Source organism: Elephantulus edwardii, unplaced genomic scaffold (assembly GCF_000299155.1).
Source record: "Elephantulus edwardii isolate Elephantulus edwardi_28Jun2011 unplaced genomic scaffold, EleEdw1.0 scaffold00090, whole genome shotgun sequence".
Lineage (NCBI taxonomy): Eukaryota > Metazoa > Chordata > Mammalia > Macroscelidea > Macroscelididae > Elephantulus > Elephantulus edwardii.
The window spans coordinates 4,517,482-4,544,462 of NW_006399840.1; the positions used below are offsets into that span (position 1 = coordinate 4,517,482).

General features: G+C 43.4%; 1 protein-coding gene across 1 annotated transcript in view; it reads left to right on the forward strand.

The window, feature by feature from the left end:
- SMYD2 (SET and MYND domain containing 2) overlaps window positions 1-26,981 on the forward strand; it is a 172,721-nt gene that overhangs the window by 121,086 nt on the left and 24,654 nt on the right. Inside the window, exons 4-5 of the mRNA XM_006890569.1 lie at window positions 13,134-13,197; window positions 25,434-25,544. Of these exons, the coding sequence (XP_006890631.1) occupies window positions 13,134-13,197; window positions 25,434-25,544 (175 nt within the window). The remainder of the gene's footprint in view (window positions 1-13,133; window positions 13,198-25,433; window positions 25,545-26,981) is intronic.

Consider the following 26,981-nt stretch of genomic DNA (forward strand, 5'->3'; position numbering starts at 1 on the left):
ACACAAATTTGGCTAACAAGTTATAAGTACATGAGTCCAAAAATTATGGAAAAGTAAAAGAAAAGATTCTTTCATTGTTTTACAAACCCTCCCCCAGGTCTCCTCCACCATGTAGCCCTTGCTCTAGTCTCCTGTGATGACAGAAATACCTAGTTATAAAAGAGAATTTAAACTAAAAAAGCCAAGAAAACAAACTCTCAATTAGTGTCAGCTAAGTAAGGCCAGCCATTGCCCTGACCACCAGGCTCTGCTTCCTCCTTGTAAATCACAGCTCTAATTCCAGTAGTTGGAAAAACCTATTAGTTGCTGCCCTAAATATTTCCTGCCTCCCTTAGAGGTCCCGGGCTCTGACTTTTAACAAGCCCAAGAACAAAGCCCAGTGCTAAGGCGAAGGTTCAGCAAAGCTCTGGTAAGAAGCTCCCTGCTGCATGTGGGTCCTGCTCCACTGTTACATTGTGGATTAAAGTGATGTGTGGCATCTTTCACTCTAACACAAAAACCTATAGCCGGGGTATTATCCTTGTCCCCTGACCAGGGTTATAATAGGGTTCTGCCACAATTCCTCCAATTTTAATTCTCTCAAACAAGATCGGGGGCCTTGCCAGTGTAACCACCCTCGCTGGGTGGGAGGCTAACTTTGTTTCTGATTGTCTTATTTCCGCCTATGGTGAAGTTATAGTGCGCTGCTGGGCTTTTTCCCCCCTTTTCTCCTTTTCATTTGGCCGGGGCTGCCTCTGTTCAACAGAGCATACTTGTCACTTCTTCTGTCACCGTTAGTGAAAAGTAATTGTTATTGCAAACCCCCTCCATGCCAGTATCATTTTCTTTCATGGTGAAACCCACTAAGCATTCATTTCAGTCACCGAAACTAGGGAGCTTACAGGATCAAATTCCTTTTTATCTAGACTTACAGCACCTGCGGCGATGCATTAACTAGAAGGAGTTGTTAATTACATCTCTAACTTGTTGATCTTTATGTTTCTGGAATTCTAAAAGCAAGGAAATTAATCATTGTTGTCTCTCATTCAGTGGAAAATAACAGGAACGTGCTTTCGAAGTTTTGTCCTAGTCACTAATAATCAAATACTTGCATTTTCTGTAACAGTTCTCGTCTCATTTGTGGACAGGACCATCTCTTAAATTCATAGTCCTTTCATTCACAGCAAGGTAGGTTTTTTGCCCATAAAACAAAGTATTTAGGGACATAATCCTATAAATATGGGTTAGAATGAGCCCTTATTGACTAGATTTCAACAGTAGAGATGCAGTTCTCTAATTTTAAGTTGGAATGAGATCATAGTGAAGCTATTTCAGTAGTTGACATAAAAAAAGAAAGAGCCAGAGATATTTAAAAGCACAGTAGTAGTTCCTGAAAGGCACACTGGTGGCACAAAGTCTAAAGTGCTCAACTGCTAACTAGCAGGCCAGCAGTTCAAATCTAGCAGTTGCTCCATGGAAGTAAATTGTGGTAATCTGCTACCACAAGTCTGTGCAACCGTGGAAGCCCTGAGGGTCACTGTGAGTCTGAATCAGTTCAACGGCAATGAATTTGGAGGTTTTAGTAATATCTGAAAGGAGTCCTGATTCTATAGTTTGTAAGGAGTTGTTCTGCTGTCCCAAAGGTGGCACCTCTTTGGTGGTTCAAATGCACTTGCTGCTCCTTAAGGGAAAGAAGGGTGTTTTTCTGTTCATTTTACAGTTGTTGAAGACCAGCTGAAGTGAGCTAGATGTCAGTTGCAACTCAGTGGTAATGAGTTAAGAGTTTTTCACTTTTGAGCAGTACCTGGCATTTACTGAGTATTTATTGTAAACTAAGGAGTGTGTTACACATTTTGCTTGTGTTACCTCATTTCATAACAAACCTATGAGTTAGAAACTATAATCTTTGTTTCACCATTTAGGAAACTGAGGTTTATCAGCAAGGATTAATAATTTGTCCAAGATCATACAGCACTTCAAACACCTGAGAGACTTTAAGATTTGAGATAGGGAGGTGAGAAAAGTACCCTATTGTAAACCAAAACCAAACAGAACTATTACTACTGGATTGATTCTAATTCATAGTGACTCCATAGGGAGATCTGGGGGCCTAGTGGTATGAAGCTGCCCTGCAATCATGAAGGCACACGGTTCAAATCTAGCAGCTGCTCCACAAAAGGATGACGGGTCTCCGCCTGTGCTAGTAACTGCCTCTGAAAACCCGCTAGAGGGTTAGCTATGGGTCAGTTTCCAGTCAGTGGTACACAACAACAGCAGTGACTCCAAAGGAGAGAGGAAAACTACCACACAGGGTTTCGGAAGCTATAGGTCTTAATGGGAATAGATTACCATGTCTTTCTTCCATGGAGCAGCTGGTGAGTTCTACCTGCTGAAGTTTTGGCTAGCAGGTAAAGGCTAAACCAGTGTGTCACTAGGGATTCTTAGTATCCCATCATAGTCACCCTAAATTATGAAGCTGGAGGTCAGGATGAGGCAGAAAGCGAACTGAGGCTTCTTTAATCCATGGCTTCCAGACTAGTTCATCATAGTTAGAAGATAGTGTACAACTTTCTTCATTCACCTCCGAAGAGCTTAACAACCAAAACAAAACCTGAACGGCTACAGCTGACTTGGTTACAACTTGTACTGACACCATAGGACAGAGTAGAACTGCCCCATTGGATTTCCGAGGGAGCACATTGCGGCAGCTTTCTCCTGCACAGCAGTCTGGTAGTTTGCAAAGCTGGCCTTTCTGTTAGCGTCCCAGGCTGAGGTATGCCGTTCATTCTGTAGAAAAGTTACAGGAGAAGTGTTTTGCTTTGCAGAGATGCATGCATGCCTCAACACTTTGTACAGCACATTTTGCACAAAATAGCTGTTCAGCGGCAGGGATCCGTACAAGAGGCCAGAGGTCCTGAATGTGCTGCTCATTGGAATCTCCTAGGGGCTTTCTTACAAGAGAAAGATGGGCAGTCTCCTCCCATGCTGTTTGCTGCCCTGAAACCCACTGGAGGGTCAACTGTGAGTCAGATCCACTCAGTGGTGGTGACGAGAGGAGCTTTCTAAAAATCTTAAGAACCTCACACAGACCCACCAAATTAGAATCACTGAGCCTTATGGGGAAACTCGACTCTGCCACTTACGGTTACTGTTAGAATTGACTTAGTGGCACTCGGCCACCACCTCCCACCCCCATCTACACTACCTCAGGCATCTTGTATTTTTAAAGCTCCCAGATGACTCTGGTGTGAAACCAGCATTGAGGATCACTGCGAGACACTATTAGTAATTGTAATTCACCCTCCTTTTATTTCCAGTTCACTTCCTTTCAAGTAATTTAAGTTCAGGTCATTCCTCTTGCAGACCTTTATAAATCTTTCCTTGATGGGATTTTTTTTCCTGTTTGCATTGCAGTCTTTCCTCAGACCTCATTCACATGTCAGATCAGCTTACGTCTCAAATGAAACATTTATGACGGCTGCTTCTTCCGGAACAGAGTTTATCCCAAGTGCATTGTTTGTTCCTGTGTGAAAGTGGATCTCCCATGTGGAGTTTTCTTCGGGTTCTAACCTCCCGGTCAGCGGTAGCAGGACATTTACAGGATCACTCTCATCTGTGACGCACACTCAGGCAGTGCTGTTACCAGCTCAGCAAAGTTTTCAATTGCATTTCAGCCAGTAGACTGAAGACAAGGTTACCCTTCCTTGTAGCTAAGGAGGGGGGTTGAGGGAAGACAGAGAAGGAGGGGAGGAATGATGTGTACTGCATTGAAAGAGATGAGGGGAGAGAACTGTTTAAAAGGAATATATGATTGGGTATTATTGTCATGACAGCCATCCAGAATGAAGGCTGCACAGTGGAGTGGACTTGGGGGGAGGGAGTGCATAACAGTGAAAGAGTTTTTCTTTTGCTTTTCAAGGAGAGGAGTGGAGTGGAGGGAGAGGTGGACAGGGAGAAAAGTGCAACAATGAATGGCTGGAAACCCTAAGTCTCTGTAAACTTTCATTAAAATTAATAAAAAAAAATTGAAAGGCAAAAAAAAAGAATAAGTGAACTGTTTGAAAAACAAACAAAAATCCCTAGTGTCTGGATAATATAAACTTGCTTTCTCTCCTACCCTCACCTCATCTGGAATTGTTCCTGCCACAGGAGATCAGAGTCTATTCTTGGGTTATTCACGATCAGCAACCTTTGGGGCTTTTCTGCTTCCACACTCTGAAAGGGCCAGGCTCAGGAGGATTTATGCTGAGAAAATTGGCATATAAGCAAACACTTGGTTCAAGGAACAGACAGTAAATTCTAGGTCAATTCCAGGAAAGGCTCTTTAGGTTGTTGGGAAGAGTTGGATTGCTCTGTCATCAAGATCAATGACCACAAGATTGGCTTGGGTTTCCCGACGCCTTTGAGCTGTAGTGCTGGAGAAGAGTATTGAATGTATCATGGACTGCCAAGAAATCAAACAGATTCATCCTAGAGAGGGTTAAATCAGGCTGCTCCTTGGAGGCAAGGATTCTGGGCCTTCGTCTGACATACTTTGGACATGTTGTAAGGAGAGACAAGTCTTTAGAGAGTGACATCATGCTGGGCAGAGTGGAGGGACAGCGCAGGAGGGGAAGACCCTCTATGAGGTGGATTGATTCAGTGACTGGGGTAATCGGGATGGGTGTGTCAGAGGCAATGAGATTGGCACAGGATAGAGCAGGGTTTAGGGCTGTTGTACATAGGGTCGCTATGAGTCGCAAACGACTCGACGGCACATAACAACAACAGCTGAGAAACATTTCTGTTTAGCACACAGAATGAGAAGGAGGGGGACGTGCTTTGCGAGAATAGATAGAAAAGTCAGTCCTTGTTTTCTCACATCTTAGTTCAAGTAAAATTGTTTCCCCTGTGGCCGTGGGTTGAAAGACATTTGTGCTAGGGAAGCTCCCTGCTTTATCCCATCCTTGAAGCCAGTGGGCAGAAATGAGATCCCACTGGAATTGGGACTCTGTAGGTAAAGAATGCTTCTGTTTGTTTTACTGTTCGCTTATCCATATACAGATTCCTGCTGCTTCCTGGAAATGTTCTGGTTCTCAAGGAAGGGTGCTAGTTCTGTGGGATAAACCGAAGGTACACCTCCATGTACTCTCCTACCTACTTGTTCACTGGCCACCTGGGTCAAGTTGTTTCATCACAAAAACCGCCAGCTTGCTCTGGAGTCACTTCTGACTCGTGGCCACCCCACATGTGCCAGAGTATACCTGTTCTGTGGGACTTTCAAAGTGTTTTTCTTTCAGAACGTTCTGTGAAGTTTTCTTTCAGATATAGCTCCGCAAACTTTTCTTCCAGGATACACTGCTCTGTGGACAAGGACCTCTACATTTCATTCAGCAGCTGAGAGCGTAAGCCACATATCACAGACTTCATTTCGCCTCTGTTGTCCTGTGGCAACATGTTGATTCTGGCTGCCTGTGGCCCAATAGGAAAAAGCAGAACTGCCCCATAGGGCTTCCAGAGCTGCAGATCTTCATGAGCTTAGATCAATATGGAGTTCTATGAACAGCCTTTCTATTAGCAGTGCAGTGCTTTACCGTTGTTTCACTGGGCTCCTATTTTCCCTCCCCCTCCCCCAAAATCCAAGCTTCACTGCCATTGAGTTGATTCCCGTCTGTAGCTGTCTTCCACTGCTGTTAATCTTGGTGGAGGAGATGGTCTGTCTTCCTCCTGCGGGGCTGCTCATTAAATTCAAGCGACCAGAGACGCCCAGGCTTTTGGTTGACACAACTTACTATGCCACCTCTTGTCGTCCAAAATATAGATAATAAAATATTAACCTTTGTAGAGCAAAGGAGGTAGATACTTAAGACAGAGCAGCAGTTTCCAATTTTTGCTTTCAGGGCTTTCTTCATTTATTTTTTAATGAAAATATTTTTTAATTCATTTTGATTCAGTAATTCATAAACATTTATATAGCATTAATCATGTTTTATTCATTATAATGTCCCATTAAACTCCTAGAATATATTGCATTTCCCTTCTCTCTATCTTTTTTAAAATGTTTTTGTTTTATATTGTTTTGCTTACAAAGTTCCTGTACATTGCGTTTCACACCATTCTTTATTCATTTTGTGTTTCATCCAGTCATTCCCATGCACTGTGACTTTCTGCATTTTTTTTTCAATTACTGAGAACTCTAAAAAGCTTTTGTATATATAGGCTGTCTGTCAGCATTTACCATTTTTGAAATCCAGACAGAAAATTAGAAAATGTCTATTTTACAATAACAACTTTACCCTCAACATTTTTTTTGTGTGAGAAATAGTTTTCAAACAAAAGAATTTAGTAGGGATTGTGGTAATGGTTCACTTTTTTTTTTTTTCCTTCAGAGCTGTTTAATGATTGCCTTTGTAAAAGACTACTGATTTATCAGACTTGTGTCTAAATTTAGTTTGTGGTGATGCGTAGCTTTGGTTGAATATGTGGAGAAAAACTGGCTTCTCAAAGACATGTAGTTGGAAAGGAAGAAGTATATTTAATGGCCTTTCCTGATAATGTTTGATATTCTTTGATACAGCATTAAAACTTGATCAGTTGTCATTTCTGAAAGGCTAGTTCTAATGTGGAATCTGAAACTTATAAATGAACTTTACATATTATGTTAAAATCCATCCTGTATTTTATTGAGTCTCTTAACTATGCATAATTTTGTAGCATTAGTAATTTGGAAGATACTGATTAAACTATGTAGATCTTCTAAAAAATCACCCATTTCATCATAAAAAACCAAAACCCCAGCACAACTGCCATTGAGTCCAGTCCTACTCAGCGTCCTTAGAGGGCACAGTAAAACTGCCCCATAGGGTTTCATCAGATTGTATGTGTGTGTATGGTATATGTTAAGTCCTGGGAAGTTGTCACAGTGACAGTTATTTTCCAGACTTCTCATTTTTTGTTTGAAGACCTACTTGGATCATTGACAACCCATACTGCTAATTCTTATTTAGAGTGCTGGCTCCCTTGATTCATTTTATTAATATATCTGCCAAATACTTAAATATGAATAATCATAGATTGTTTAAAGGCAATTTTTGAAGTAAAAATTATATTCCAAGAAAATAGTGTCTCATTCTGTTTACTGCTCAGTCACTGAAGTGTTTCTTGAGGCCACACTGCACTTTGCTGTACAGCAGAAACATCTTAAACATACTTCCCATTTCATGACCCAGAATGGTAAAAAAATATTCACGCTCAGGATTTGAGATTGAATACAATGAACACTTATTACCGCTTCATCAGGGGTATGCGTAGGTGCGTCTGGCTGTTTCTCCCCTTGAAGAAGCAGTGACTTCTTGGATAGTTTGGGGTCACAGCTTTGATTTGTGCAGAAGCACCTAAGGTTTTACCCTCCATTACTTTTGCAGTTTTAAAACAGTGAGGCAGGGGCAACAAACGGTGTGCTAGTGTGATGCTGAAAATAATTTTGACCTTGCAGCTCCCCTGAGCAGGGTCTCTGAGACCTTAGCAGCAGCAGATCACACTTTGAGAACTATGGAGCTCAGTAATAGAAATTGTGTTATGTGGTGCTGACACTTAAAAACAAGCCTCTTTTCCCCTGCCTCATCTTCTTTCTGGGGGGAGGAGAGATGTGCTTGGAAACTGGCTGCTTGGAACAGAGCCTGGCCTTTGGGAGTTGTGTTATTTTGATGAAATCCCATGAGAGTTCTTTCCTAGTATACCAGAGCCCAATTGCCTTTGCTCTCCCTGGGATATTCCTTTGAGGCTGAAAACAAGCCTTGGCTTCACATAAAATTTACTGCTGGCTTCTGTACCTGAAGACCTATATAATCTTTGCTTTTAAATATATTATAGAAATGATAAATATCTTTTTAAACATGCCATTCTCCTAATCCTTCCTATGAAGACATTTAACTCTGGGTCCATAGACTCTTTGGTGGCCTGTATATCGGCTTTGTTGTTGTTGCTGTTGGGTACCACTGAGCCGACTACAACTCACAGTGACTCTGTAACAGTGGAGTGGAACCCTGCCTTATCCTGCACCACCCTCATCATCTCCAACATCCTTGAGTCCATCGTTAGTCATTGTGTCAGTCCACCTTGTTGAAGGTCTTCTTTCTTTGGCCTTCCACCTTTCTCAGCATGATGTATTTTTCTAAAGACTAGCCTCTCCTGACAATATGCCAAAAGTATGTGAGACCAAGATTCACCATCCGTGCCTCTAATTTAGCACCCTGGTTGCACCTCCTCCAAGACAGATTTGTTTGTTCTTTTGACAGTCCATGGGATATCTAGTACTCTTTGCTAACATCACAGTTCAGAGGCACTAGTGTTTCTGCTGTCATCTGTATTTGCTGTCTAACTTTTAGATGCATAAGAAGTAAGTGAAAAGATCCTGGCTTAGATCAGGTGCACCTTAGTCTTTAAACTGGCATTATTGTTCTTTAACACTTTGAAGAAGTTCTTGACAACAGATTTTCCCAATGCAACACATCTTTTGATTTTTTCGCTATTGTTACCGTAGGAGTTGATTGTTAATCCAAGTAAAATGAAGTAGTTGATAATGTCAGTCTTCTCTCTATCATGATGATGCCTGTTGGTCCAGTGGTGAGAATATTTGCTTTCTTGATGTTGAGATTAATAATCATTGAAAACTATAGTCTTTAATCTGTAGCCAGTATTTTAAGTCCTTTTCACTTTCAGCAAGCAAGGTTGTGTCATTTGCATAATGTAGGTTGTTGGCTCCACAGTCAACATTCTTGGCACCAAAATTAAAAGACATATTGCGATGGGAAAGTCTGCTGTTAGAGACCTCTCCAGAGTGCTGAAGAGCATTGGTGTCTCTGGAGACTAAGGTGCACTGATACAGGCCGCGGTCTTTGCAATCACTTGTTATGCATCAGAGAGCTGGACTTTGACTAGGGAGGATAGAAGGAGAGTTGATGCCTTTGAGCTGTGGTGCTGGAGAAGAGTATTGAATATACCACAGACTGCTAAGAGAATGTACAGATTCACCCTCGAGAGGGTTAAGCCAGACTGCTCCTTGGAAGCAAAGATTCTGAAGCTTCATCTGACATACTTTGGAGAGGGACATCATGCTTGGGAGGGTACAGGAGAAGAAGACTCTCTATTAGATAGATTGATTCAATGACTAGGGTAATGGGGTAGGTGTGTTGGAGACAGTGAGATTGGCACAGGATAGAGCAGTGTTTAGGGCTGTTGTACATAGGGTCGCTAGGAGTTGCAGGTGACTTGACGGCACATAACAACAAAAACAACATGGCTGTTGATGCATTTTCCTCCAATCTTGATGGCATAGTCTTCTTCATATAGTCTGACTTCTCCAATAATTTGCTTAGCATACAATTTGAATGAGTATGGAGAAAGGATATACAACTATGGTGTTAAGGTTTTATTGTTCAGAATGGCTTCTCTACCATTTACTTTGATGTTGCCATGTGGATAGGGTATGTTAGCATATTCACAAGAGAGCTACCTAATTTCCCCATTAAATTGAGAAGATTCAACAGTAGAATTTCCTTAACCACCAGCAAAGCAGCAGCGAGAAAAGGTGGACCAGAGATTCCTGCACCAGCCAGATCTACAGGAAAGCAGAAAGAGCAGCCAAAGCCAGAACTAGAGACTCCACATGAGATGGAGCTGACCTTGGGTTGCTACTTTACTGAACCAGAGATAAGAGGCTTTGCCTAAGTTTGTTGAAAAACTGAGGTGTGGAGAGCATAATTGGCAGAACTGAAAGCTTTGTTAACACTGGCCTAGAGCCATAAGGCTCAAAGCAGAGGTGCCTGTGAGCACATTTTGGAAGCTGTCCTGAGTGAGTGATTGTACCTGCTACCAACCTGAATTAGGGAAACCTTTGACTTCCTAATATGGTTCTATGAGCTATTGCAACAGATTTTGGAGAACAATATGATCGGTATTGGCTAAGTAGAAAGAAGACTTACCTGACCTCATAGGTAGCGGTTTGGGGTTGTTAATGTTGTTGATGAGAATAGTTCCCTGCTGTGAACTTGGTAGAGGTCAGACTCAGCAGTCCCCATGCAGCCCTTGTTCTTTTTACAACAACAATACCACACATTTTTCTTATTCTAAACCATGCTGTGTTCCCTCATTTTCTTCAGACAGAAGCTTCTTGATCAGTGTATAGATTTTGCTTGAACACAATTATGTATTCTGAGATTCTCATTTTTCTCAGTGTCAGCTGTTAATTTGTTTGATCCACACAGTCAAATGCCTTTGTATAGTCAATATAACAACATAGTCAAAGAAACAATTTTGGTCTTCTCTGCGTTCAGCCATGAGATGTCTGACATCAGCAATGATATCCCTTATGGCATGGGTTCTTTTTAATCCATCTTGGATTTTTGGCAGTTCCCTGCCAATATACTATTCCTTCTGTTATCTTCAGCAAAACTTTAATTGCATGTGATAATATTGATATTATTTGATAAATTCCACATTCTATCAGATCACCTTTTTTGGAATGAGAACAAATGTGGATCTCTTCCGGTTGACCAAAATTTTTTAGCCAGACTAGTGAGCATGTCTAGGGTTCCATTAATTCCTGGAGCCTTGGTGTGGTTTTTTTGTTTTTGACAATGCCTTCAGTACAACTTGAACTTCTTCCTCTCTTATCATTGGTTCTTGATCATGAACTACTACTTCCTGAAATGGTTCCATGTCAACCAAACCAATTCTTTTTGATTCAGTGACTTTTTTTATTACTTCCATCTTCTTTTGATGCTTCCTGCCCTGCATTGTTCAAGGTTTTGCACACAGAATCCTTCAGTATTGTAAATCCAGGCTTGAATTTGTTCTTCAGCTCTTTCAACTTGAGAAATGTCAAGCATGATTTTTCCCCTTTTGGTTTTTCTAATTCCAGTTCTTTGCATGTTTCATTTTGGTAGGTTTATCTTCTTGAGCATCTTAAATCCACTGTGCATCCCTCGTACTTCAGTTTTCTTTCCCGTTGTTTTGTCCTCTCCCTGTGCCAGTGCAGTTCTCAGGGTCTCTTCTGACATCCCTTTTGGTCTTTGCTTTCCTCTCCGTCTTTGTAATGACCTTTTGCTTTCTTCATGGATAATATACTTGCTGTCATCCCACAACTCATCTGGCCTCCTATCATTAGTGTTCATTGAGTTTTAGCCTTTGACATTTTACAGAATTTTTAGGTTTTGTGGTTGGAGGCAGAGGACTGTTGTTGGGGAAAGTTAATAGCTTCACATTCTCAAAGAGGTTCTGTGACCTTTCTTCTTACAAAAACAAACATATAAAGATTACTGTTTTAGGTTGCTGTGTTTATAGTGTGTTAATCCATTTCCAAACGCACCATGTTTTGGAAGAAGACTCTGCTCATCCTTGCTTGGCATTCTCTTGGCCTCTCTTCCCAGTTCACATTATTCCCCACAGCTGCTTACAGACAACTTCACAGTTGTTTGTGAGTGCACTTTCCCTGCCTTCATTCTCTCAGCATGAAATGTGAGAGAGTGGTGACCTTGTACTTCATTTATATCCCCAAGTGCAAAGGCAGGGTTTGTATAACTTCAAAGCACCCCTGGGGGTATTTCAGGCCAAGGGAATATACTCAGGTAGATTAGTGAGTTCTTTTTTGAACTAACTGCGATGGGAGTTTTGGGATATTTATTTACGTCTCAACCCCAAGATGTGTTTTCCTCCCACACAATTCTTCAGTCTGTTCCTTGGATTCTAAGCGCTGTCATGAAAACTGCAAGGCAGTCTGTTTAGATCCAACAGTAGCATTTTTGGAAAACTTGCTTGGTTCTGTGGGCGTAATGTGGTGACTACCACTTGCTGACAAGCGGCAGCAGCGGGATCTGCAGGCTGATGATACAGAAGTTAAAGTGTCAGCTCCCCAGGCGCCCTTCTGTCTGCCGCGCTGCAGATGTGCCAGGTGGTTCTGCGGCAGCGCTGCAGCCCTCAGGCAGCCTGCGCTCTGCTCCGTGGCCTGCAGCGTGGGTACCGGCCTGCAGCGAGGGTACCGCGGTGTGCGCATCCTGCAGAGTCAGAGCTGACTGGTGCAGGGCACAAGGATCATTCAGCCGTGTTTACAGGCAGCGCTCTGAATCCAACAGCACTGTTGTTCCCTACCTCAACGTTTTTGTTTCATAGTGTAGAGTTGACAGCACTTTGACTTGTCTTATACAGCACACCCAACTAGCATCCAAAAATTGGGGAAATAACAATGCCCTTGTCCTCTGTGGGAAGCAGAGAAATAATACTGCAGTGGAAAAGTAGAATTGACTTAATTATGAAGAGGCAGAAGAGTGATATCTAAATAGAACACTGACAGAGGGGGCTGTGTGTACCTTGGAGATCCCTTGATACTTTATTCAGGGAGACATGCTTGCTAGGGTGCAGTAATTCTTCATCTTGGCTTTCTGGACAGCATTTGCATTAGTGAAGTGCTGAATTCCATTATCTGTGGTTTTTGCTCTTTGTGAGAACTATGTCAGTCATTCTCAGTGTTCTTTCTCTGATGTAGCTGCACTCCAGCACTCTACCTTTATGGTGTCACACCACAAGCAGTTCCGCGTCTGTTCATATTGAAAACAAAACAAAACAAAATCTTGAGTCAGCTGTGACTTAAGGTGTTGCCATGATTTGAGATATTGCATAGATTTTTTTCAGTGGCTGATATTTTGGGGTAATAGTATGCCAGGCCTTTCTTCTGACGATCCTCAAACCTGAGCTCAAACCACATGGCTTTTGGCCCTTTGCACCACTCAGGGCCCTGGCTCTTTAGCCAGTGACAAAACTAGAACAGAAGAGCTTTGGACTCATCCAGAGCGAGTGAGTGATGGTTCAGTCAGTGCTGACAGCTGTGGCTTCGCAGGCCAGGCCTCTCTGAGCCAGAGAGTAGAGCTCTCCTTCTTTGGGAATTGCCCTTCTCGCTATGTAAATGTTTGTGTGTGTACTGTCCCACGGAGCCTGCTCCTACCTGAGGACTGACTCTGGTCAAAATCTCCTTTGGGAAAACATCACTTCTCAGTGGGAGAGGAAGGTAAGGTGAATCTTGGCTCTGCTTTCTGCCCAGATAACTTTTATGATTGCATGATAAGATAATGCAACTTCACTTCTGTGCCTGTTGCCACTACAGTGCCCTTTCTGTTTTTAAGGAAAGAAGGATTGTCCAAGTGTGGAAGATGCAAGCAGGCATTTTACTGCAATGTGGAGTGTCAGGTAGGTGCCGGGCCACCTGGTCCCCTTCCCTAGCACCCTCGTGTAGCCAAAGTCAGGAAGCTCGGTTGTGATATAGGATGGAGATCTCTGTGTTGATCCAGCCTGACTGGCAGCTTCAGATAGGCAGGTAGAAGTTTGCAGCCATACGCAGCACAAGAAGTGAGAGGCCAGAGTAGTGGAGACACAGGAAAGAGAGCTCTGTTACCTACAGATAGGTCTGTCCCAAAGACACCAGCAATGTAGAGATGACAAAGGGAAAAATATTATAATGATTTTTTCTTAACGTATCTATTATCACAGGTCTTTTTATAAATCTAAACCTTGACTTTGAGCTCTTGGAACACAGCCTGATTCTGGCTAGACTTTGGAGGGGGGCCTTGGAAGAGCCTTTATATAATCTGAGCGTGGGAGCACCCTGGACCAGGGCCTGGAGCTGGGGCCTCAGGAGGCTGGTGGAGTGTCGGTCACACACCTATCTATGTAGTGGCCAAGCCTCCAGTACATCTTGGACAGGGAAAGCCAAGGCTTGAGGAATTTGAAGGAGGTTTTGGAGGACTTCCTGTGTTCTGGGGGAAATATTATCTACACTAATCTACACAGGTTCCATACAATGTCCACAGACACTCCACAGAACATGACTTCCAGGTTCAGACCATTTGGGGAGCATGGTCTCTATGTTATTATCTTTCAGAGTCTTTATAATACTAAAAGATGTGCATTGTTAATTTCCAAGCATTTTATTTCACCTTTTTAATCTCTACCCTGCACCCTCCTTTTTTCTTTCAGTTTTTGAGCACACCTATTAATATGTTTAGAGAAGAGCTGGTGCACTTTGTGGGTGCAAATACATGTTTTCTCCTTCTCTGTACTTCTTTTTTGTGTACAGAACAGCAACAGTGTCATACCATCTCCTCCACCCTGGCCATCTACTTGTGATTCCCACTGTTTCTTTTTTTTTTTTCTTCTTCCATTCTTTGTCACCTCCCTAGTCTTTGGCCCCTGAAAGGTCCCACATACATTATCTAACAGTGGGAGATTGTTGAGTTCTGGTATCTCATGTGACTGCTGGGCCTTTGTCACTTTACTCCCTCACTGGACTGAAGCTGGACTAAAACAGGGTTTGGGAATTCAAACCCCCCTTTGGCCCAGAAGACCATAGGTCCCTTGTTTGAGCCTCACATAGCAAGCTTTCGTAGGTCACCAGCCAGGTTACAGTGAGAGGATAAATGGGGCTGGCCATTGAGTTTTCGGGGTGGATGCCTTCTTTGAAGAGAAGGGACCGTGATTTGTTTCTGCGAACTGTGATTAGGGTTTCAGAGGCTGTTAGATTGTAGAGGTCAGAGGGTAAAGAGTCACGGCTGCCAACTCAAAGACAGACAGTTCAAATCCACCAGCTGTTCTGTGGGAGAAAAATGAGCAGTCTCCTCCCACGGGAGGGTCACTGAGGGGCAGTGAGTTCCATTTTGATGACACCGAGGGAGCTCTGGTAGTATAGTCTGGAGGGAGTTGTGCAGCTAACCCAAAGGCCACACCTCTCCGGCAGTTTGAATCCAGCAACCTTGGAAACCCAGTGGAGACTCGGCTGTGAGTCTTTTCTGGCTCAGTGGCAGTGAGCGGCTGGCCCCAGGTGGTCTGGAACATAGTTTGAAACCAGGCCTGCCAGATGATTTAGCTGTCTCTAAGTGTAGGTTAAGCAGTTCTACAAAAATTAACTCATTTTCTGGCTTAATGAACCTTAATGATGCTTAGAAAAGCTAGCACAGTAAATCCAATATAGTTCAGGTGATGAAATAGGAGGAAGACAGGGTCCCAGCTCTGCTGTTTACCAGCCCTCTGAGCTCAGCAAGCCACAGGGCATCTGCTAGTCTGTGTTACCTCAAATGGAAAGTGAGGAGAGTAGGACTCAACTTTTGAGGGTCAAGGGACAGGGTGAGTGTGAAGGTTCTCCAAACTGAAAGGCTTTGGACATAGCTGATGTGTGATTATGAATACAATACTGTAACCTTCAGTAAAGTGCAATTGATAAAGTAGAAATCAAGCTGGACTGAGGCAAAGCATTATGCAGAAAATACATAACCATTAGATTTAAGGAGAGAGAGAGTGAGTGAGTGGGGGGGTGGTGGCGGTTAAAAGAATGGATGGATTCTAAGAACTTGAAGACAGGAATGGCATGCATGTGTGTGAGCAAAATTACCAGAAAATGAATCTAAACTATTGCAGTGAGTCACAAACACATCCTCCATATATACCATTGAGACTGCGGAGGGGCTTCTCATCCCTCCAACACAAAAGCCACTGAGCTGCTTTCAGTGATGCCTCATGGGGTGGCCTTAATTTGAAGAATTGTCCTATGAAATAACCCCCAAACCTCTTCTAGACTTGCAGACTCCTCAGCCTCCTTTGTTAGCACACGGTGCCCTCTCTTATTTCTAACTACTTACTCTCGGGCCCTTAACCATTGTCATCACAATTTTCATTATAATACAAGCTCCAGCACTTTATTTCTTCAGTGTTAAAAGGCTGGAGCTCTGGTGACCCAGTGGTAAGGAACTGCATTGTTAACCCAAGGCCACACTGTTTGAATCCACCAGTGGAAGGAAAGTGGCCATTCTCCTCCCACGCAGCTTACAGCCTCTGAAAACCCACTGGAGGCTCAGCTGTGAGCCAGTTCTGACCTAGACTGCATACAACAACAGCAGCAACTGAAAAACTAATCAGAGCCTGTTTATTACTTTACAACAAGCCGTTAGACAGACGGTCCATTTTCTTTTCTAAAAAAGTATACAGAGGTTCATGTCATAATGGGAGGATGTCTGGGGTAGCAGAGAAATGGAAAAGGGTAGAAATGGTGATGTGAATATCACCCCAAGGCCCTAGGGTCAAGACAGTGCAGGTTCGGATGGAGGATCTCCCTGCCTCTCACCTTTCCTGAGCCACGGCTCCCTCAATCCTGGAGAATACTCTGTAGGTTTATTTTTCTGTGCTTCTTACATCTCTACTGACAAAGTGCCCCCCTAATGTTCAAGTGATGACACAGCTCCCAAAGCCCCTTGTTTTCAGAAGGTGGCTGAATTTGGACTGTAATAGCCATAAAGGTTTTGCATCTCTTTAGTATTGAAGCAATAAATGCATGAGATGAGGGCAGGAGGGGTATGTTCGGATCCTAATCCCAGAACATTTAATCATGCTAATGCAAAACTTGTACTTGGACCAAGAGGCAGTAGTCAGAACAGAGCAGGGTAACACTGCATGGTTCAAAATTGGGAAGGGTGTACACCAGGGATGCATCCTGTCTCCATACCTTTTCAACATGTATGCAGAGCAGATTATCCAGGAGGCTGGGCTCTACGAGGAGAACTGTGGCATCAGGATTGGTGGAAGATCTATTAACAGTCTGTGTTATGCAGATGACACAACCCTGCTTGCTGAAACTGAGGAGGACCTCATGCACTTGCTGCGGAGGGACAAGGACTGCAGCCTTCAGTATGAACTGAGGCTCAATGTCAAGAAGACAAAGATTCTCACCACTGGACCAATTGGCAGTGTCAGGATGGATGGCGAAGAGATTGAGATTGTTCAGAGCTTCAGTTTGCTTGGCTCCACAGTCAACACTCTTGGCACCAGCAGTCAGGAAATCAAAAAGCGTATCGTGATGGGAAAGTCTGCTGTCAGGGACCTCTCTAAAGTACTCAGGAACAACGGTGTCTCTCTGGAGACTAAGGTGCGCCTGATACAGGCCATGGTCTTTGCAATCGCTTGTTATGCATCAGAGAGTTGGACAATGACTAGGGAGGACAGAAGGAGAGTGGATGCTTTTGAGCTGTGGTGCTGGAGAAGGGTACTGAATGTACCCTGGACTGCCAGGAAAACAAACAGATTCATCTTGGAGAGGATTAAACCAAGCTACTCCTTGGAGGCAAGGATTCTGGGGCTTCGTCTGACATACTTTGGACATGTTGCAATGATGTCCTTGGAGGGGGACATCATGCTTGGGAGGGTGGAGGGACAGCGCAGGAGGGGAAGGCCCTCTATGAGATGGATTGATTCGGTGACTGGGGTAATCAGGATGGGTGTGTCAGAGGCAGTGCGGTTGGCGCAGGATAGAGCAGGGTTTAGGGCTGTTGTGCATAGGGTCGCTATGAGTCGAAAACGACTCGACGGCACATAACAACAACAACAACAAGAGAGCCAGGAAAAAATAAACAAGAGGTACAAAGGATTCATACATAAAATCATTAGTGGGGGAATGAGACATTTACTCCAGGATTAAAGAAATTCAGGGTTGAGATTAGGGGAATGCTTAGATTGGATCAAAGTGGAGACTCTGTTGTTGTTGTTGATTGCTGTTGAGTCGAGCACGACTCATAGAGACCCTATGAACACAAGCTCTGAAGCCTTTCGATAACTGTTGTTTCTCAAAGTTCGTAGAGATTCCAGAGGCATTTCGTTCAGGAAATGGATGCCACTCGATAAAAAACCAAATCCAACCCAAAACTTGCTACTTTTGAGCCGATTCCGACTCAGGTTCTTAATATTAGTGAGAAGAGTCTACTCATCTTTCCCCGAAGGATCCACTGGTGAATTAAAACTGTAGGAGGCGCAGGGCCCTTGCGTTAGCCGCACAACCTACAGTGGACCACTGTCAGAGCTCCATAACATTAAAAAGTGGTACACAGAAAGAGGTGATAAAGGTAACTGAGGGATTCTCCTAAGAAAGTATAGGACTCAGGGGCTGATAATTACCTGAGCCTTCTTCAAAGCAGGGCCTCCCTCACTTGTGGGTAGCTCAGGTGCTCAGGACCGTGCAGCAAGGAGGCTGTGTTAGCACAGAGATCATCCGGTCCAGTACCATCACTAGATAAGACATGAGTGTGCCATGAGTGTGCTGAGTGGCTTGGTGACCTGGGCACTAGGCTTGTGAGACAGTTAGGAGAGTGCTTCTAGCTCCTCACAGCCCTGCAGGGGACTAGCACTCGTGGCCTAGTGGCAAGAAGCTGTGCTGTAATCCTAAAAGCATGTGGTTCAAATTGACCAGCTTCTCCTCAGGAGAAGGATGGGCAATCTTCTCCCTGGGAGAACGATAGGCAGTCTCCTACTCTCATGTGATTAACTGCTTCTGAAAACCCACTCGAAGATCATTTATGGGTAGATTCCAACTTGATGGTATACAGCACAACAGCCACTAATCATTGTGGGGATATGCTGTGGAAATCCAAAGAGCCTTTAGTGGACAGGAACAGAAGACGCTCTTTCTGTGTTGTTTTTGCCAGAAATCTCTCCCAGGACACTTAAGACACACATTCTTTCCTGGGGGCTGCCTCTCTCACAGAACAAGGCATCTCAGGATTTCCTGGCACTGTGTAGACTCTTGCTCTAGGCAGTCGGCCTTCTACAGTGTGCTAGGGTTCTTCTTTGTTTTTTACTACTTGGTTATATCTTGGTTCCATGTTCTTCCTTCTCAGTCTTAATATGGTTCAATGTGATCCTGCCAGAGGAAAGATTTTGATTGATATAAGGGTGAAGGGAAAAAAATCTTGCCAATATGCATCTCAGAGCTGGATAGTGAATAGGGAGGACTGAAGAACAATTGATGCCTTTGATCTGTGAAGAGCACTGAACGTCCCATTGGTGGCCAATAGAATGAACAGATATTTCTTGTAGAAGGTGCAACCAGAGTGCTATTTGGAGGCAGGAATGATGAGGCTTCACATCACATAGTTCAGGCATGTTGTTAGGAGGTACTATTCCTTGGAGAGAGACATGATGCTCAGAAAGGTGGAGGGTCAGTGAAGGAGAGGAAAGCCCTTGACCAGGTGGATTGACACAGTGACTGCTACAGTGGACTCTAGTGTGTCAGGAAGTGTGAGTATGGCACAGGATAGGACAGGGTTCAAATATGCCATTAATAGGGTTGCTGTGAGTTGTACTTGACTTGATGGCTCCCAGCAGCAGGGTTGTTGGAAACAACAAGGGTGAAGGAAGGAAATAAAAAAGAAACAAATTTCTTCTCAGTGAAGTTTAGGATTTGTTAAACTGCGTATTTTAATGAAATATGTCTCAATTTGTTTTTATAAATGTGCTTGGAAAGGTTATATTGTTTAGTGAATTAGACTTAGTCATTAAATGATACCATGACATATTTCAGAGAATAGAATATTATAGAGTTAATCATTGCATAAAATATTCTGAAGTCTATTTCTCAACTGTAACAATGGAAACAAAATCTGGTTTTGCTAAGTAAATGAAGGTGATGAGATTTTGAGTATGCTCTTGAAAGCAGGCAAGTGCATCTCCTAATAGGAATAAGAAGAGCATATGTGAAAGGCAAAAGACTCTAGATATTTACCGTTGACTGGAAAAATAATTGCAGCGTAGAAAATACTTAATAAGCACGTACAGAGCCATGGGTGATTAGTGAGTGGCACTTGAATCATATGCTCAATCCTAGTTAAATTCACTTAATGCAGCCTTCAGAAGCATCTCAAATTTGGACCACTCCTTTTTCTCAGTTTTTAACCTTAACCATTGGGGGTGGGGAGGGGGAAAGTATGTGAATGACTGAGTGGAGCCAGTCTGTTCTTATGGGGGCTGTAAACCACAGTGCACGTCCTCAGGGCGGCTCCCCAGCAGCAGCCACCTTTGTAAGATGGGCCTTGTGCACTTAGTGCTTTTCTCCTTAAAACTTAAGATAGGGGCTCTTCAGGCATCTTATGCGATTTTCTTGCTTCTCCTCATTTTAAGAAATCACATGAACAAGTAGCTTGTGCTTTGGAAGGCACCAGGGGAACAGGGAAGCACTAGATGCTAGAGTCAGAACAGCAAGCTAGCTTCCCGAGTAGACCCCACCTGACAACTGCACAGTGGACAGTCACATTTTTTTCTTTCACTGTCAGGAACAGTGGTGCATCCTGAGGTAACTTTGCAGCTGCTTATGCCTCTTTATATATTTTTGTTCATGCATAAAATGAAAGACATGCAGAATAGTTGCCCCTAGGCAAAAAAGATCTCAGGGATTTAAAGAGAGTGTCAAACATTCCTTATCTTATTTGATATAGGTCTGATGACTTAAATAGACTACAAAGCATGTCTGTGCTCCTCAAGGAAGAAACACAGAGGATAGAAGAACATCTACAAAAGCAGAACGAACTACTTTTCCATCCCAGAAAAACCACTTCAGTACATGCCCCTAGATCGCTCATGTGCATTTCCTATGTACATTATTCTATAAAAAAGTAAGATCCTTGTTCATGTGAAATTCTGGGAGGGTTTTCAGTCAGGGAAGAGGTAAGAGATTCGATTTTGAAGAAAATAACAGAAAAAGATTTTGAAAAATTGATGGTGTTTTAAAAGCCATAAAGGCCTGTAAAACCATCCTGTGTCTACCCAGACTATACCAATTCTAACAGAACTAGTGTTTGATAGCATTCTGGTGGCCCAGTGGCAAGACGCTGCCCAGCAATCCTGAAGGCACACAGTCTGAATCCACCGGAGAAAGACCGGCAATCTCCTCCCGAGCGATTAACTGCCTCTGAAGACCCACAGGAGGGTCAGCTGTGGGTTGGTTCCGACTCAGTGGTACCCAGCAACAACACAGTATTCATCAGATTAGCCCAATTCCCTACTGACAACCCCCCCCCCCCATTTTATTCCGTGAAGCAGTCATTTCTTGGGGTTGAAGGTAGGACAGGTAGCTTCCAGCAGGCTTCCTAGATGCAGTGTCTGTGATTGTTGTTGGTTGCTCTCTGGGTGATTCAGACTCACGACCACCCTTGTGTACACAATAGAACTGCCAGGAAACCGCAGGCTTTTCAAGTCTGCAGTCTCTTGACAGTCGATTGCCCAGCCTTACTTTTGAAGTAGAGTATGTCTGGGTGGGTTCAAACTGCCAAAATGTCAAGTCAGTAGTCCAGCGCTTGCATTTGCACCACCCAGGGGCATCTGTCTAATAGGAGAAGGTTACTGACATCATTTTGAGGCCTGTCTAATAGTTAAACCAGATGTTTTCCTTTTTGTTTCATTTTTAGAATCAAAGGTGAGGTGTCCTCTTAAGGCCCATCTGTACCACTCGTCCCTCACTTACCCCACACCTCACAACACTGTCAGAAAAAGAGCCTGAAAACTTAGATGCTGTTATGTTTCCCTCAATGACGCTTGCATGATTCTCCACTTTCTGGAATCCATTCAGCTCTCTGATCCAAGTGCTGTCTGAGGGACTGACAGTTTCAAGGTGCTCTTAATCTTTATCTTCTCTTCTGACCATCTGTCAACTGCTTGAAGACTAAGACTTCCTGCTGTCCTCCCCCTTTGTAGGGTCAGCTGCAGGGCCTGTGGAATGAATGAATCAGTGAATGAATGAATGAATCAATCAACCGCAAGTCAGCAGTGACTGGTGATTTTGAGTGTTATGTGGCCATCACTGCTCTCTGGGGGTTTTGTGGATCAGCTGGAGTACTAGGTGAGAGAATTTGGGGTGGGGTGGGATCTAGCCAGGGATCCTTGAGGGTACATCCATGCCTGTTCATCCCTAGTTCAAGCCTAGCTTTGATTTGTAATCTTCAAGTTTTGTATGTGATCATCACTGCCCAGGGGTGTAAACCTGTAGACCTGGAATTCTACACTCAGTAAATAATTTAATGATCAGTTATTTATAACCAAGGAGACTTCCTAGAGGGACAGAGAGGCCTGCCTGGAGCCACGTAGCTGCTTCCTCACAGAGCAGGGAGGAGAACACAGACTTCCTGAGCCCAGCACTCTCCCTACTTGGCCATGCTCTGTTCTCCATCCTGAGCCTTACTTAGAGTTCATCCTTTTCCCTTCGAGGATGCTCAAAACCTTCATTCTGTATACGACACAACCTTGCTTGCTCAAAATGAAAAGGACTTCAAACACTTGCAACAGAAGATTCAGCACTACAGCTTTCAATGTGGATTTACATCTCATAAATAAAAAATCTTCACCACTGGACGAGTAGACAACATGATGGTGATGTTGTTATGTGTCGTGGAGTTGGAGCAGCCAACTCCTAGCCGACCCAGTGAGGTTGTGAATTCACAAGAGGAGATTGTGCATCTGTTCTCCTGTGGAATCAGATGGCATGTCTTAGGGTTGGCTGTGCAACTCCTTACCACTAAGCCACCAGAGAGCCCTAACTTGATGATAGATGGAAAAAAGATTGAAGTTGTTAATGATTTCATCTTACTTGGGTCCACAGTTAACACCCATGGTAACAGCAGTCAAGAAATCAAAATATACATTGCATTGGGAAAATCTATCAAGGATCTCTCCAGAGTGCTAAAGAGCGAGGAAGCCAATTTAAAGACTAAGATGTACCTGATCCAAGCTATGGTATTTTCAGTTACTTCCTATGCATCTGAAAGACAGTGAATAAGGAGGACAGAAGAAGAATCAATACTTTGAATTGTGATGTCGGACTACTGAAAAAGCAGACAAGTCTGCCTTGGAGGAAGTGTATCGGGGTGCTCTTTCGAGGCAAGGATAGTGAAGTTTGGTCTCACATACTTTGGACATATTGTCAGAAGGGGCCAGTCATTGGGAAAAGACATCATGCTGGAAAAGGTGGAGGGTCAGTGAAAGAGAGACCTTCAACAAGTTGGGTTGACACACTGACTGTAACAGTGGGCTTGAGTGTATCAAAGATGATGAAGATGGTCCAGGTTAAGGGCAAAGTTCTCATCTGTTCATAGGGTCGCTGTAAATTGTAGTCAACACGATGGTACCTAGCAACAACAATGTCATTTGTACTTTTTTTAGCATTAATTTTCTATTGATTAATTAATGAATAAATTTAAAATAAGGCAGTTGATTATGTTCATAAATTTTCATGGTAAGCTCCTTCTTTCTCTCAGACATTTACTCTTGTTGTTAGACACTAAAGACAGCATCTATAATTCAGAAGCCCCGCAGCTTGAAGGCCCTTCAAGAGCAGAGAACACAGCTTAAATTGGACTCTTCTCGTAGCTCATGGGGACATCATGGGCACTTGTCACTTTTTGTTGAATTATCCTTCTGCCCCTGATACTGTCCTCCACGTCCTTCAGGCATCCCAGTGTCCTCTTTGTGTTTTCATTTTTTTATTTCTTTTTTTTTTTACATCTGGGGGAAGGAGCTGTTCTTCTCCTTCTTTGCCTGAGCACCAGGCTCTCATTTTACACTTTTACTAAAAACAGATCTCCATCTCCCTTGTGGCTATCTTGTCATTTCTTCTGTCCCTGCTCTGATTTGTATTCAGCATAGTGTTATTTAATGCTGCAGCATAGAGCTTAATTGAGCCAAGGGGCTGTGCCTTGTGCTCTGTTAAATCATTACATGGCAGTGGCTGCAAGGGCAGGGTGTAAGGAGGCATCTTCTTTTAGTGCCTAACTTTACTGGCTGGCTAGTGAAAGTCAGGCACTGGCACAGGTTCTGGGGCTCCAGATTTTTTTTTTAAATTTTTTTTTTATTATTATTTGTTTGTGTACTGTCAAATCAGATCTGACCTGTACAGGAGGATATTGTTCCTTCTCCAGCAGAGCATCTAGTAGATTTGAACCGCTCTTCTCTGGGATTGCAGTGCAGCTTCATGCCACTAGGCCACCAGAGCTCGCCAAGGCTGCAGATTTTAAGAAACATTCTAAGTTCTGTACTTCACTGGAGGCGGGAAAGGGAGGCAGACACTAAACAAAATATACTGAAGATGGTGGCAGATGGTCAGAAGTACAAAGAAGAAAAATAAAACAGGGAGATTGTGAGCAATGGAGAAAGTGTTGGTTTAAGATCTCTTGAGAGTGTGACTTCCATTTCTTCAGAGACATGGACAGGTGAGGATAAGAGCTCAGTGGATATCTTGGAGAAGGGAGTTCTAGCTAAGGAGATAGAGCAAGTATAGAAGGTCTTGAGATAACAACACGGTGGCCTTTTTAAAGCTCCAGCAACGAAATGATGGGGAACGGGAATGTTCTAAGTACTAGTCCACAGGGCCATAGCAGGCGCTGGGATCCAGGCAGTCAGCCTGCTGAGGGATGCTGGCTGGCAATGCCGTAGGAAGTGCAGGTGGTGGAGAGGGCTAAGATTTTAGGATGTTCAAAGAGCAGAGAGTTGAAAGTTAGTGTGAGGAGAGGGGAATCAAGATGACCCAAGGTTTGGGGCCTGAGCAACTGAACGAGTGGATTTGCCTTGTTCTGAGGTCAGGGACCAGAGAGAATGACCAATGACCCGTTCCAGAGTGAGAATAAGGAGCAAAGATCCCCTCAGTGTACAGATGTGCCATCTGAAAAATTCTCCCCCATCCTGTCATCCCTCTCAGAGATCCCCATTCTCCCATATTTTCTGTCTCTTTCTGTTCTCACTGGAACTTATCCCAGTAAGGTTTCACCTCACATCACTCTACGCAAACTGATTTTTATGAAATTCATCAGTGACCAACTCCTCAATTCCCCGTCAGCTCACTCTATGCAGCGGTACTGGCATAATTAACACTCAGTATGATAATCAATAAGACCTAATCAGCAACACTGACATAATCAATACTCCCTGCACTGAAAGCACTTTTTTCCCTCTGCCTTCAAAACCCTGTTCCACCCTTCTCCTTCGCCCTCCCCACCCCAGATGATGGTGTCTTCCAGAATCTGCAGCATTCCCTTCTCTACCTCAACCAGCAGAACTTCACCATCCAGGATAGAAAGGAATACGGTTTTCCCAATTTATCAGCTAAACCATTTGTAATTCTAAATATCCCATTAATCGTCTTTGCCTGACTTTTCTGAGATCCCTAAGAAAGCCCTTATTTGTGCTCTTTTTATATCATCTGTAAAATGGAATTTTTCTTTGCACTGACATGAGAACAGAACGGATCAGCACTGTAGGGAGTGGAGCCCAGTCAGTGGCTACCACCTAGGTCACTCCTTCACCGCTGCAGCATGACAGCGTACAGACAGGTGATGGGCAGGTGTTATCATCTCCTGACCATGATAAAGGACTGCAAAAAGATCAGAGACATTCGATGAAAAAGCAAAGAGCAGAGGTTCTCAATTTTGGCAAACCTGATCAGGCCTGAGTCAAGGTTATACAATCACCTCTATCTTAAAAGATGACTTTTTCTCTTTAATGTTGGTCAACATCTTTGTGTTTTTCAAGAGGAAACATATTTCCCTTGACCTTAACCAAGGAGACTTACGACATTCTCTCTCTTGCTTTATTCTCCGGCTTGATTTTGCTAACAGTGTTTTTCATCTTTCCAGAAAGAAGATTGGTCCATGCACAAGTTGGAGTGCTCCCCCATGGTTGTTTTCGGGGAAAACTGGAATCCCTCAGAGACTGTCAGGCTAACAGCAAGGATTCTGGCCAAACAGGTGAGGAAATAGAATAATGGCCAAGCAGATTTCGTTTGATTTTTTTTTCCTTAGAGGTCAAGAGATGAGTAACTGACCCATGATAACCATCTCTGTTACGCTTATTGGACTTTTTTCCTGTGACATCCAAATGGACAAGGGAAGGTAAAAACAAGGAGGCTTAAGTTGGATAGCCATCTGCCTTATGCAATTAGGATGTCTGTAATTTAGACCGTGGAGGGTGGGGCGGACAGACTGGTTTGCCTAGAAAAATAGGACCTTTCAAGGGGTCAGAAACCTGACTGAAATTACAGAAGAGTAAGGGTGACACACTAGTCTGAGAAACTTTGGAGATTTTTCCTTCTTTCTTCTCTCTCACAGAGAATGCACCCATCCCGTCACATTCTGCCTTTCTCTGTCTCCTTACCCTCATCTAAGAAGGCAGGAATTGGAACTAACACTCAGAATGACATATGGGAAAGAGAAAGAGTAGAAAAATAGAAATAGAGCAGGAAGGGAAAGGAAGAGATTTAAAAACATAAAACAAGAAGTAAGTGCCCACTGTGGGGGCAGGCGGCCACCATCCACAGTCTTAGACATAATGATGGGCAAAACTAAAAACTGAGATCGCTTCTCTGTGACTAACTGCTGTAAAGCAGTCCTCATTGATCACATGACAATGACAGATGCCTGGTCTGTGGAAGGAATTAAATAAAAGGAAATGAATAAAAATGTGTGAGGACTTGTGTCCATGTGTGTAGGCTGCCTGGACCTAGTTATTGTTGTTAATGTCAAGTCAGCTGTGACTCATAGCGATCCTATACACAATAGATCTGAACCCTGCTCTATCCTGAGCCAAAACCCTACCTCATTACCCCAGTCACTCTGTCAATCCTTCTCATCCAAGGTCTTCCTCTCCTGTTCTATCCCTCCACCTTTCCAAGCATAATGTTCTTCTCCAAGGACTTGTCCCTCCTGGCCACATGCCCAGATTACATCAGATGGAGCTTCAACATCCTTGCCTCCAAGGAGCGATCTGGTTTCACTCTCTCTAGGATAAACCTGTTTGTTCTCTTAGCAGTCCATGGTGTGTTCCATACTCTTCTCCAGTACCACAACTCAAAAACATCAGTTCTCCTTCTGTCATCCCTAGTCATTGACCAGCTTTCTGATGCATAGCAAGTAATTGTGAAGACTATGGCCTAGATTAGGCACACCATAGTCCCTAAACTGACATCGTTGCTCTTTAGTGCTCTCAAGAGGTCCCTGACAGTAGGACCTCTACTTTCTCCTTGTTGCTTTTTCCCAAAGCTATTCATCTTTTGATTGATGTCAGATGGTAAGAAATACAAAGAAGAAAAATAAATTAAAGAACTAAGTGAGCAATGAAGAAAGTGCTGGTTTAAGTAAGATCTCTCACGCTCAAGAGGGTGTCTGAACCTTGGAAGGTGTATTTCC